Consider the following 13,494-nt stretch of genomic DNA (forward strand, 5'->3'; position numbering starts at 1 on the left):
CAAAATTCAAAACACTATAATAAAATAATTTTTAAATGTGTGAATAGTGCAGTGAGACTCAGTTTTAATGAAAATTTTGCTAAAAAAAGTATTTATGAGTCTCGTGAACAGTGCACGAGACCCACTGATTTTGACGCAAACACAGCTAAAAGTGAGTTTCAGCTCTATCCAAACTCACGCTTAGTATGTTTTCGGCGCGTTTGCATTTTAAACAGTGTGTTCCGTGCACTATTTATGAGACCCAAAAGCACGAAATTCTGAAAATTTTCATTAAAATTAAGTTTCATGACACTATTTATATATTTAAAAATTACTTTGCTATAGTATTTTTAGTTTTTAATAATAAGTAATATCCAAAAATACTAGTTTTCAATAATATCATGCTTGTTGAGTTGGTGAACAGTACACTTACAACCAAAAATACAAGTAAAACATAGTAGAGACACGTATACAACATGAAAATTTTCTAATAATCATCGTACATGACAAAAAATATTGACCAAATTAAATTCACTTCACACCATATAATTTTGATTGATTGTCATTTTCACCCACTAAATTTAAAAATTGTCACTTTGATAATGCATCACTTTAGTTTCCATCCATTACCATAAAAAAAAATTTCCGTCAACTCTCTTAAAATGCCGTCATTTCTATTTTCAACATTAAAAAAAATCATTATAAAGATTATTTTTATGCTATTATTATTATTATTATTAAGCAAGCTCTCCTTCCTTTTATTTTTTATATATTGTTCTTAAATTTTTATGCTTCAATATTTGATTTTTTTCTTATTTGTAAGCCATTTACCAAGTATTAAAAATTTAAAATATAACTAAATTATATCTACTCATCACTTCATTTTGTCATTGAGAGGACTTTTGGTGTTTGGAAAAATAGATGTTGAATATTAAGACATATGCCAAGTTATATTGGGAGTAATTTAATTTGTAAATACGACACAAATTAAATGAGATGTATGAAAATAGAAAAAGAGGTTATTACTGACACATGATTTTTTCTTCAGATAAACTTGAGATAAAAGTAATTCATAACAAAGTCATAAAATCGATATTTAGAACTAGCACATTATACATTTATACTACTTGGTTTGTTAATATTATTGTAATTACTGTAATTACTTTCAATATCATTTTTTTTTTTTTTTTGGTGAATCTAGTTGATGAACCTGTTGAAATATTTATCTTCTTGATGTATGGTATAAAACAAATAGATAGCAAATTAAGTTCAAAACAATTTTTTTTGGTGTTATTATTATTGGCGTAAATGCACTTTTAGTCCCTATATTTTGACGTTTTTCCATTTTAGTCCCTACATTTTATTTTTTCCACTTTTAGTCCCTAAAACCAATTTACGCGTTCCATTTTAGTCCTTTCCGTCAGTCAACCGACGGAAATAGCTGAGGTGGCAGCTGGAGGTATTAAAATATTATAAAAATGCCGCGTCACCTATGACACATCAGCATATAAATTTAAAAAAATTAATTTATTAATTTTAACAAAATTAAAAAACATAAAAACAAATTTTAAACAAGAACATGAACCCAGATGAACACAAGAACATGAACCTATGAACACAACCCCAGAATTTTCTCTCTCCATTTTAATCTCCTCTCTCTAATTTTCTCTCTTCCTTCCTCCCCAGTCTCTCTCTCTCCACCGTGAACAAACCCAAACCCCAACCATAGCAAGATCAACCACATGAAAATTGCCACCTTGCCATCACCGCGCCACCAGCCAACAACCACCACCACAACCAAACTCACCACAAACAACAACCACCAAGAGGAAAAGAAACACAAAAAATTGCCAAAAACCAAAACCAACAACCACAATCACAAGACACGGCCACCATAAAAACCACCAAGAGAAAAAAAAAATTGAAGAAACCCACCACGAGGAAACACAAAGACACCAAAATCAGAAACCCATACTGCCAATCAGAAACCCACATCGCCAATTAGAAACCCAAGCCATTGATTAGCACACAACTCGTCGATTTCTGCCTAAATCACGCCAATCTTGCCACAAAAAATACCCATAAAAATGCCATCATCGCCGTGAGAGAGGGATTGATCTTGCCATGACCTCACCGATCTCCACCACCACAGCTCGTGTCTTTGAGTTTCGTGGCGGTGAAGGAGAGCTGTGGTGGTGGTTTTTTGGGGTTTCACAAGCCGCTTAGGTTCGTGAGGAGGTGTGTGAAGTGTGATAGTGAAGAGGGGGATTTGGCTTGGGAGGGTGAGATGGTGGACGTTATTGCCAAGAAAGGTGGTTGGCTCTTGCTGGGTTGGGATTTGAGCGAAGAAGAAGATGAGGTGGAACAAAGGAAAGTTCAAGAAAATGTTACTGCTTGGGTTTCTGGGTTAAAGCTTTTCTCCTTGGGTCTTCGGCCATGGGTCTTCAGTTATGAGATGGATCGGCCATGAGAGGAGAGAGAGCTCGGGTATGAGCCATGAGAGAAGAGAGAGTTTGAGATGGAAGAAAGAGTTTGAGATGAGAGACTAGTGTGTGGCCGGTTTGATCTGGTTCATGTTCTTGTGTTCATCTGGGTTCATGTTCTTATTTAAATTTTGTTTTTATGTTTTTTAATTTTGTTATAATTAATAAATTAATTTTTTTAAATTTATATGCTGATGTGTCATAGATGACATGACATTTTTATAATATTTTAATACCTCCGGCTGCCACCTCAGCTATTTCCGTCGGTTGACTGACGGAAAGGACTAAAATGGAACGCGTAAATTGGTTTTAGGGACTAAAAGTGGAAAAAATAAAATGTAGGGACTAAAATGGAAAAACGTCAAAATATAGGGACTAAAAGTGCATTTACGCATTATTATTCAATATTGATAGTTTCTCATTAATTTGTAAGCCAATTTGCATATCAAAGTATTTTTTGGGGGGGGGGGGGGGAGCTTTCAGCAGAAAAAAAAAATCAACTTATTTTGCTTTTCATTTATCTTTTTTTACAGTAATTTCAACAAAATATAAAACTTAAAAAAGCTAAATAAGCAGCTACCAAACATATATCATAAAAAAATATTTTTTTAGTTCATAGAATGGAATTGTCCGTGGAGGAAATGTCCATGCAATTCCAGCTATGGCCTATGGGGCAATATATAAAAAAGCTCTAATGCTTCTGTATCATCATTACGCAATGGGCATGCAATGCCTTCAACTTTGAAAATTTCTTCCAACAGGACTAATCTCATTGTTAGTTAGTGGACCTGTATCACAGAAACGATTTTGCTAATTAATCAGCCCAGCAGTGAAAATTTGTAGAGAAGTTGCCTGAGGTTCTTATAATCTTGTTTTCTTTATGGGTTTAGGGCTTTATGGTAGGTGAATTCTGAGTACATTCTTCGCTGTTTCTTTGTTAAATCATTTGATCACTTTTTTCCCCTATTACATTGAGAAAAATCCATGGTCCATATTCCTAACTTCTAAGCCAACCTTATCCCCCACTCTCCAACAAGGCCATTTAATTAAAAAGTCTCTAGTATATAATTTAATTTATTTCTCTCAAAAGAATTATATTATTTTTTAAAATCCTTTGTGATGAGGCAAACGACAAACAAATTAGCCAGGCCAATCGGCCTAAAATGTTGTCAACAACAGTTTTGTTTTAGAAGATTGTCAACAATAGTTGGGTCAGGTGATGCTGGAGTGTTGAACTTAAATTAAGTAATTAACAATTCTTCTCATCAAAATAAAAAGAGACATTAATGATAAAGATTTACTGTACTATTTATGTGAAATGAGAGAGTATTGTTTCATGAATAACATTTCTATGAAAATGACTTAATTTTAGTAGCAATTATTTTCTAGAAATGCAACTATTTTCAAATTATTTAAGTGAGTTTCAATTAATTCCGTTAATAAAATTTGTTTACTTTGCTACCTTAGAATAATGTGATCACTTTTTAAATAAAAAGGAGGAAATTATATTTTAAAATCTCTAATTATTAAACTTTATAGTTTTTGTGGGGATCAAAAATTCAAAGAAAACTAAAGCTCTAGATCAATACATTTAATTTCTAAGGAAGGGTAAAAGAAATCCATAATAGGAAGATTAAACAAATAATTGAAGGACAAAGATGGAAGATTAAGACTATTTGATTGATAAGTACTGATTCCCAAGGTACAACGTGTTTCAAAGACCAACTACAAGCTCTTTCTCTCTCTAACTTTCCTTTTCTAATTTTCATGATCCCCATTCCTGTTGGCTACCCCCTCCTTTTATCTTCTCCTCCTTCTTCCTCTCCAACTGTATAGCTCTTAATTGGATTCAAGGAGATATTTGTCCTGGCGAACACCCCTCTCGCCATTTTTTATCGTGAAGGGAGATTTTTAAGGTGTCTTTACTGTTCAAGCCAATCATTCAACATTTAATGCAACTAACATTAAGCAGGAACACCTAATTAATGTAGAGATGATTGTTATGTTGGGCTTTGCATCGTCTTCTTCGCCTTCCTCAGGAACAGGAACCGAAGTTGCATCCTTTGTGAATCCATTAATTTCTTCTTGGTCAGTTTGTCAAATCTGATGATGAATTTGCTCCTCAGATTACCTCGACAGTCAATCCAAATAAGCTATCTTCTCTTGGGCCTGAGCTTTTCTATGTTGGGTTCTAGGCCGAGTTCTTATTTCAAGAGTGTCTCTTCGGTCTTCTTTCTTCGGCCCTAAGTCCACGAGATGGCCACGTTTCAACCCTCCATAGTTTATAAGTTACAAGTTATATATTTTTTTAATTTTTCTAAAAAAGAAAAAGAACAAAAAGGTGAAAATGAAAAAAATCAAAATACTTACAAATTTTAAGGCTTTGTTTGGGAGTTCATGAAATAATGGAATGGAATGATTATAAAGAAATGAAAATAATGGAATGGAACTAAGTAGTCATGTTTGAATGTTTTAAAATAAATGAATAGAAAGTAAGTAACATTGTTTAAGGATAATATAGAGGTAAATGAATGAACTCATTTTATGATAATGTTACTACATCATTAGCATTGGCTATGTTAAATGCTAAAATTTTAACATTTTGCACATCAAACACCAAAAAGGAAAAAACCATAGCTCATCAGATGTGCCAAGACCAATTTTTTTTTTTTTTTTTTACAACACGTTGTCGCCTCTCACAATCCAATTTTCTCTCTCACCTCTCTCTCTCTCTCTCTCTCTCTCTCTCTCTCTCGACCACCATGGCTGATGCTTTAGCCTCGTTGGTTAGAATTGTCACAGCCACCACTCGCCACCATTAGCCAACACTATCACACTGACTTCTTGAAATCAGCCTCTCTCTAAACTCCTCGACTCCTCCATGGCCAAAGTTCTATCTATTTCTTTCCCTTCTCTACTTTCCTTTTTAACTTTCTCTTTTTCTATTTGTTTTATATTTTTTTGGTGGATTTGGCTGATGGTGGTGGGTTGATTTTGAGTGGTGATTGGTGGGAGTGAATTTGTGGATTTAATGGGTTTCAATCTAGTGGCGGGTGGCGGGTTGCGTTGTAGCTTGTGATTTGTTGGGTTTTTGTTTGCTACTTGTGGTTGGGCTTTTATTTATGTATTTATTATTATTATTAATTTTTCTCTGTGTGTATGCATAAATCATAGTGGTTGGTAGTCACAGTGGATTTTGGTTGTTGTCATGGAGGTGGTTGTGAATGGGTTCTAGGTTTAGATTAGAGAAAAGAGAGTGAGGTTTTAGGTTTAGAGAAATTAAATAATTTTTTATTGATTGTTGTAAGGGCGAGTTTTGGCTCCCAAACCCAATTAGGTAAAAGGATTAAGGACAAAAGAGCCTAACACAATGAATTTGTAGAGAGTGGGCTTGAAACTAGATTTCAATAAGTTGGACAACAATCATAATGGGTTAAAGATGACAAGAAAACAAAAATAAATAAGTTTTGTGCATAGAAAATCTTCCTCGGCAAAGTCCGAAGAGAGTAGCTCTTGTATATATTTCTCTTAGACTTGATTACAATTACAATTCTTATTGCTATAGTGTTCTTTCTACAGATTCTCAGATGATCCTCTTTGTAATGGGGCCTTTTTTCTTTATATTACCATGTTTTACTTTATCTCAGCCTTCCATGTGTAGAACAAGCTGCTGGCTTTGATCGTTGTTCTATCAGCACCTTCCTGAAGTCTTTAGGAGTAGCTGTAAGATTGAATATTACTATTCAGGTATCACCTCCATATTAATACAGCCATGGAATTAGCTGCACAGCATTTAATGCGATAGTAGGAACTTTCTCTTAAATATTTCTTAGCTTCCCTTTTTCCTATTCCCTCCTAATGGTTGTCTTTACTAGTAGAATTGTCCAGAGTATTGCTCTCGATGGCAGATCAACCCTTCTGACCTCTACTCTGTTAAGCCTAGGAGGCATTTCTCTTCAAACTACCTTCCCAAACCCTCATGACTAGAATCCTTCCATAATTCATTGATTTGTACTTCTTCGCTAATGTCTACTTGTCCTTGAACTATTAAATGTCAGCGGACAAGGCCCACGGCCCAATATACATTCTTGGGTCTTTCATCCCTACAATTATTTATATTATTTTAATATGTTGTTATGTTAATATAGAACATTTGATAATAGTGTATTGTCAAATGCTATATTAAATTAGCAAAAGTACAATTGATGGTAAAATAGAACATTTTTTGTGTTACAACTTATATTAGCATTTGGCGTAGCACAATGGCTGATGCTAGTGCTCTTTGACTCTTATTTTAAAACAAAAGACTATATATATAAGGGGTTTTTTTTTTGGAGAGTTTTAGTAAAAAATTTATTAAATCTAATTCTATTTCCTCAAATTTTTCCCATATTTGAGAAAATGAAAATTTAAAATTTTAAAAAAATTGAGTGAAACAAGTGTTCCTTATTACCCATTTCATCCCCTCACATTTAAAATTTTAAACTGCAAATAAGGAAAGTTTCTAATTAGTACTAAACTCTCAAAACAAGAGGAAGAGAATAAATATTTTAAAATTATTTTTTCATTTATTTTCATTTCCATTTCTCTCCGTCTTCCCAACAAGCTAAAAAACGACCCGTCGTCGGTAGGTTGGGAATCGAAGAAACCCAAATATTGCAGCGAAGTACAAACCCAGGGTTTTGAACTTTTCCCATACTCACTCATACCCAAATTCCCTCACAGTATCGGGGTTTTTATACACTCTCCCAAGTCTCTCTCTCTCTCTCTCTCTCGCTCTCTCTCTCAAAAATGGAGTCTCTCTCTAAACTGAACTACCGTCACCAACCCTTTCACCTCTCAGTCAATCACCACCGTCCATCATTCCAAAGACCCATTTCTTCCCTCTCTTTCAGGACCCCACCGTCATCATCATCAGCTCAATCTTCACCGTTCAAATCATTCTCTATCAAAGCCTCATCCTCCTCCTCCGCTTTTCCCCAAAACCCTAAACCCCAGCTCTCCAAAACCCTAACCCCTCTCCTCAAAACCACATGCATCACCGTCGCCGCCGCCGCCGCATTATTCTTTATTCGGTTCCAACACAAACCCGCCTTCGCCGCCACCGCCACAGCGCCGCCGCCCACGGTGGAGGAGTCGATTAACACCGAAGAAACGGAAAGCAGCATCGAAGACCGGTTGAGCCAAGACCCAGAAGACGTCGAAGCTCTAAAGTCCCTCATGGAGGTCAGAATCAAAGCTCAGAAGTTGAAAGAAGCTATCCAAGTCATTGACCGTCTCATCGAGCTCGAACCAGAAGAGTTCGAGTGGCCATTGTTGAAAGCGAACATTTTTAGCTACATGGGGGAGCAAGAATTGGCCAAAAGTAAGTTCGAGGAGATCTTAGAGAAAGACCCATTACGCGTCGAGGCCTATCATGGCCTTGTCATGGTTTCTTCTGAACTATCTGATGAGAATATGTTGAAGGAACTTGCGAAAAGGGTTGAGGAGGCAACGGAGAAGTGCGATAAGCTTGGAAAGAAGTCAGACGCGAGGGATTTCAAGCTCTTGGTGGCGCAGATTAATGTTGTGAAAGGGCTCTATAACGAGGCTTTGAGGATTTATGAGCAGCTTGCGAAAGAGGAACCGAGAGATTTTAGGCCTTATTTGTGTCAGGGAATTTTGTATACTCTGCTGAGTAAGAAAGATGAGGCTGAGAAACAGTTTGACAAGTTTCGAAGGCTTGTGCCAAAGAATCACCCTTACAAGGAGTATTTTGATGATAATATGTTTGCAACAAAGCTTTTTGCTCAGAAAGTAGAAAGGGAGAGAAAGAGCTCGAGGCGTTGAGAGAATGGCTGATTGGCAATGGGAATAATTCTTAGGCGATGACTGCCTTGTTTTACAGTGAGTTTTTCTTTTCTTTTCTTTTATTTATTTTTGGTCTTTTTTTTTAGAAGGTTGGGGGAGGCTAAAATGGCTGATGCTTTGGATAGTGACTTTGTTTGGATAGTAGGAAAGTAGGGTGATATTATGAAAATTAATGAAAGGTTCGGTGGGGTTTAAAGTTTAGTTGAATTGTTATTTGTGTCTAAACTTTTGGTAGATAGTGAGGAGGCGAAATAGTAATGATTCTGATGCGGAAATTGTTGTTGTTTCATTTTGGTTTTCTTCTTATGGCATTATGTTATTGGTATGGTTTAATGTAGCAGCTAATTGGAGCATTTTGGATGTTCCATGGAATATGAATTTGGCACTATTGTCTTATTATTTAGCTATTTTGCGTGAGTGATGCATGAACCATTTTTTGCTTCCGATGCTTTTGTTGTAGAACATGGCTGTGATAGTCACAATGATAGTGATTTTTGTACTTAAAATCGGTCTTATATCATCATTTCTTTGATACTTTACATTTTTTTTCAAGTATTGAAGGCCTCCTTTATTGGTATTGACAAACGATAATTGAATAAGGGAGCCATGGTTAGTTAGCTTTGAACATAGATTGTGTATATTCACTTAACAAACTGGAAACCCCTGTTGGGTTGACCATTACTAGGAGCCTTTTGAAGATGTATTGGATATGTTGAATGACCTGAGAAAAGTCTCTGCTTGGAACATTTTTTGATAGGTGAATGGTAAGCTAAACAGCTCCTTGTGGGTCTTGAACCCATGGCGTTATCCTCCGTCCTATTATTGAGGGAGGAGGAAGTACCATTTGAGCTAGAGTGTATTAGCCGGTTTTTGCATTGAGCATGGTTTTTTAGTAAAATGGCAAAGATGGGAACTATATTACTGCAGCTAAAGAATGACAGTCAGAGGAACTTTTATAATTTGTGTATATTTCAGGATTTTGACGGGAATTTGTATGATCAAGAGCTTGCTGCTGAGGGTTTTCTGCTATAGGGATGGAAATGATGTAGTAGAGATGGATTAGTTCTTCGGTCACCTGTATTCTGAATAGTTTTATGGTAGCATGCTTTACACTATTTGCAAAAAAAAGAAGAATGCTTCCACTTGAGGATTTCGACATAGGTCTGGGAGATACAATTCTACTTTCTTCTTCCTTTTATTTATTTTTAAAAATTAGATAAGCAGTGTGATATTCAGGCATGGTAAGGATAGGTCTAGTGTCTCTTGTTGGCAGATATTATTATTTTTCCTATAAAATTGCCTTTTTTTTTTTTTTGGGTGTAGTGAAGGATACAAGTTGGAGCTAATATTGTAGCTGCTTGCACTGTTACTCAAATACCACATTATTCTATCAAATTTATGAACGGAAAGCAGCAAACAGAATTCATGATTTGGAACTTATCATCCGGTCTGTAGGAAAGGGTTTAAATTATTGCTTAAAAATCAAATCATGAAAACCATAAGAAAGTAGGGTTATAGTCTTATAGGTGTTTGCGGTTGTTCTACCAATGAGCTCTCCTCCCCTTAAGTCCTAGATGAGGGGTCATTGCCATGAAATATGGGCAGGGGAAAGGGGGGTGGAGCACTAGAGTTTGTAGGAGGCTTCATGGGTGTGGATTATGGCGAAGTATTAGTGAAGGGTGGGAGAGCTTTTTTAAGCATTTCACTTTTGTGGTGAGAGATGGTTCTCGTATTCTTTTTTGGCATGATAAGTGGATTGGGGATAACTCTTTAAGAACTCTTTATTCTCAGTTATTTTTGTGTTCAGCCAATAAGGAAGTTTTTATTTTTGATGTTTTGAGTCCTCCAGTGGGTGGAAATAACAGAGTGTGGAACTTAAAGATTTTATAGGGAATTCAACGACTAGGAGTTAGCAGCTTCTTTCTCCTTTTTTCACTTGATCCAATCTCAGGTTTCTAGGGGTGGTGGAAGTGACAGTCTTTGTTGGAGCCTCAATGGAAGTGGGAAGTTTGACACTCGGTCTTTTTATCATAAGATTTGAGATGTTACTCCTAATTTCCCTTGGAAGGGCATTAGGAAAGTAAAGGTTCCTAAAAGGGTGGCATTTTTTATGTGGATAAGGCTCATGGCCAAATTTTCACTTTGGATAATTTTATGCTCCTTGGTCGCCCCTTGGCAAATTGTTGTCGTAATGAGGAATCTGTGGATCACCTTCTTATTTTTTGTTTGTTAGCTCATTCAATGTGGATGCATATGCTTTTGCTGTTTGGGATTGATTGAGCCATGCCAAGTTCAGTTTCAAACTTACTATGTCATTGGCACCATAGGCTTGGGAAATATAATTCCGATATTTGGAATTTGGTACCAAGATGTTTGATGTGGACTATTTTGACTGAACATAATTGGTGTTCTTTTGGGGATATAGAGAAATCTTTGGCCTAGTTGTTAGATTTGTGCCAGTGAACTCTCGATTGGTCTCGGTGTTGGGGTCTTTCGGATTGTTTTACTATTGATTTTCTTTTGTCTCTTAGAATAGGTTTTTGATTCCTTTATTTCTTTTTGTTTTCTATGTTGTTCTTTGTTCACTATCTTGAACTCTGTGTATCTTTTCTTCTTTTCTATTAATAATATCACTTTCTTACCCATAAAAAAAAAAGTCCTAGGTGAGAGTGAGGTTGTGTAACTTAGCAATAAAAAAAAGGTGTTTACGATAGTTCTGGTGCATGATGAGTTGCTGTAACCAGTCTTGCTCTAGACATAGTAACTAGTCCTGTTGCTGGAAATCCTTTTACTCTCCTCGTCCTCGGTGGGATACCAAGAGGAACTATAACTTAAATATTTTGTTCTTAAATTTGTAACTTTTGGGATCATGTCAAAATCATTGGTCCATCAACTGATATTTAGTCTTTGTCATACTTTTCTCACTATCAACAATGCATCATTGTTTTATTAAGGATGTTGAAGGCACATGAGGGTTTAGTATGTTCATGTTGCACTGAAAATCAAATGTAGTAGCTTTAGTCATGATTCATCTACACCCATAAGTTTTCTGTTGCAAGATACAAAATCACTAGAACCTTAGTAAAAATCAATTAGATTAGATTGCTATAGTTATTTTTAGTTTAAAGATTTGCGGGATGAGAGTGAATTCTCCTCTGGTCTGATGTTTCAGATTGGCTAAAGCTTAAGTTTTTATCGATTCCATATCTTAATTTGTTTGTGTGCTACAAAGGTCGGTGCATGTGTATATTTGCAAGATGATGATGGCTTTGATTAAAATATGTTGTTGCGGTTAATAAAGACTTGATTTTTTTTGGGTAAAGGGCATATGTATTATAACATGCAAAGACATGTGAGCGTGTGTGTGAGACAGATACTTGCACAGATACATTTGGACTAAGGACAAACACAAGCAAAAACTAGGGGTCGCCGATGTCCCGTATACAGTTGAAAAAGTTCCTTATTTCTACATACAAGCAAAGGCTAGAGGGCACCATCTGCCCCTTGTTGACTTTGCTAATGCAGCAATGCTCCTTGGGTCCATGACTAAAGGACCTTTAGTTTGATGCTAAAAATTTCTGATGGTAAGTAGTCTCTGCCTTTTGCAATGTCTGTTTTGGCAGTAATCATGGCATGGTTGGAGAAATATGCTCACAATCTTTTTCTTGGTTTAAATGGTTCCATTGGTAGTTACCACTTATCAGCTCTGTAAATTTTATATAATATGTACGTTCATAATTATCACTAAGTTTTTCAATCATTTATGCTGGGCTTTTGAGTAAACCAAGGTATCATAGAAATGGCCCGTTGAGGGTTCTTACTTTGTTCTGGATTACCACTTAAGCTGTCTGACTGGCCAGCTCCTTCTGGTTCCTAAGTAGTCCTGAAAGAATTTAATATTTAAATATGTGCATACACATATTTAACATATGATTATGCAGATAGATGTGTAAAACTCTATTGATGTAGATTTGTGATATCTATTCCTACATATATGCATATAGACTGGACACGTTCTGGACATTTTCAAAATTTTCTTTTATGGTGCCTTTGTTCTTCCTGTTTTCATTCTTATCCTCGCTGTATGAGGCTGTTTGGTTAAAAATAGTTTATTACTTTAGTTCCATTGTGATGCTCACACTATGGGTCTGCTGTATTACAACCCTAATTTGACTGGATATATGTGGTTATTTCATTATGTTTTTGCGCCCCCCAACCCCTCCCCCCCCCCCACCCCTTTTTTTTTTTTTTTGGTATTCTTATGGGAAAAGTTTAGCGGTGTTTCTTAGGCAAAGAAAGCTGGTGAAGCTCGTGGCGAGTTCAAACCAAGTCCTTGGTATTATATAATGTTTGAACCTTACCACCTGAATGGTGGCATGTTAAGATAGTTTTTCTCCTTATACTCAATTTCATTCGATCATCACCTTTTTCCATTATTGTATCATAAATTGGCTTGAAGCTCAGATTTCCTTACAAGAAAAGCAACGCTAGCACTCGTTAACACGCTATATAGTTTATCATGTGTATATCACTCTTTTACATGTTATCATTTTTTAAAAAAGCATTGATCTTGTTTCATGTTTCAAAATCTGCATATTTTGTATACTGGATCTCTATAAAGTTGAAAAGAAAGCTAAAATCTTAATATGGCCTAACCAGGCTTGAGCATTTTGCAATGAGATAGTGTCAGTGCCAAAGTTGGAACTTTTTTTGGGGATTTTAATTGTTTCTAGACTCTGCTCTGTGTATCACTGCAGCTGTGGGTTTTTTTGGGTGCTTAAATTTGCTATGATTTTTGTTCTTGTCAGTGTTGCTACATAATTCACAGGTTCAGTTCTCATGAGATAGTGATTCATATCCATGCGTGTGCCTCTTAAGGAATGATATTACTAATGCAAATTCTTCTGATTGATGTTTTTCTTGGAAAATTTTAGTTAGCACCAGTTACCATTTAGTTATCAAAGATTCCGGTGTAGTTTGTTCGACCTACCTCTCCTTCCCCTCACTATGGGTATTTGTATTGGAAGATTGGTTGAACTCGTGACATAGGAACTGGGGGAAGTAGGGTGCCAATTGGACTTGAAACCTGTTGGCCTGGGTGGACAGTCAAAGTAATTGCCTTTGGGGTATGCTTGGATGGAGGGTCCCTCTACTCTCCCTCCATCCAAATGTAGGGTTATTG

General features: G+C 36.0%; 1 protein-coding gene across 2 annotated transcripts; it reads left to right on the forward strand.

Annotated features, from left to right (window-relative positions):
* The first annotated feature begins 7,045 nt into the window (after positions 1-7,045).
* Positions 7,046-9,736, forward strand: LOC112033005 (protein SLOW GREEN 1, chloroplastic). 2 transcript variants are annotated; one of them, XM_065769481.1, is made up of 3 exons: positions 7,046-8,348; positions 9,288-9,473; positions 9,636-9,736. In XM_065769481.1, the coding sequence occupies exon 1, from the start codon at positions 7,254-7,256 to the stop codon at positions 8,289-8,291; it is 1,038 nt and encodes a 345-aa protein (XP_065625553.1). In that variant the 5' UTR covers positions 7,046-7,253; the 3' UTR covers positions 8,292-8,348; positions 9,288-9,473; positions 9,636-9,736. The 2 variants fall into 2 exon arrangements, with proteins under 2 accessions (XP_065625553.1, XP_065625552.1); XM_065769480.1 differs by lacking the exon at positions 9,636-9,736 and having other exon boundaries at positions 9,288-9,624.
* Positions 9,737-13,494: the final 3,758 nt, after the last annotated feature.

Source organism: Quercus suber, unplaced genomic scaffold (genome assembly GCF_002906115.3).
Source record: "Quercus suber isolate HL8 unplaced genomic scaffold, Cork oak 2.0 scaffold_1176, whole genome shotgun sequence".
In the NCBI taxonomy this organism is placed as follows: Eukaryota; Viridiplantae; Streptophyta; class Magnoliopsida; order Fagales; family Fagaceae; genus Quercus; species Quercus suber.

Coding starts and splice junctions, on each gene's coding strand:
- LOC112033005 (XM_065769481.1), top strand. CDS start 7,254: ATGGAGTCTCTCTCTAAACTGAACTACCGTCACCAACCCTTTCACCTC.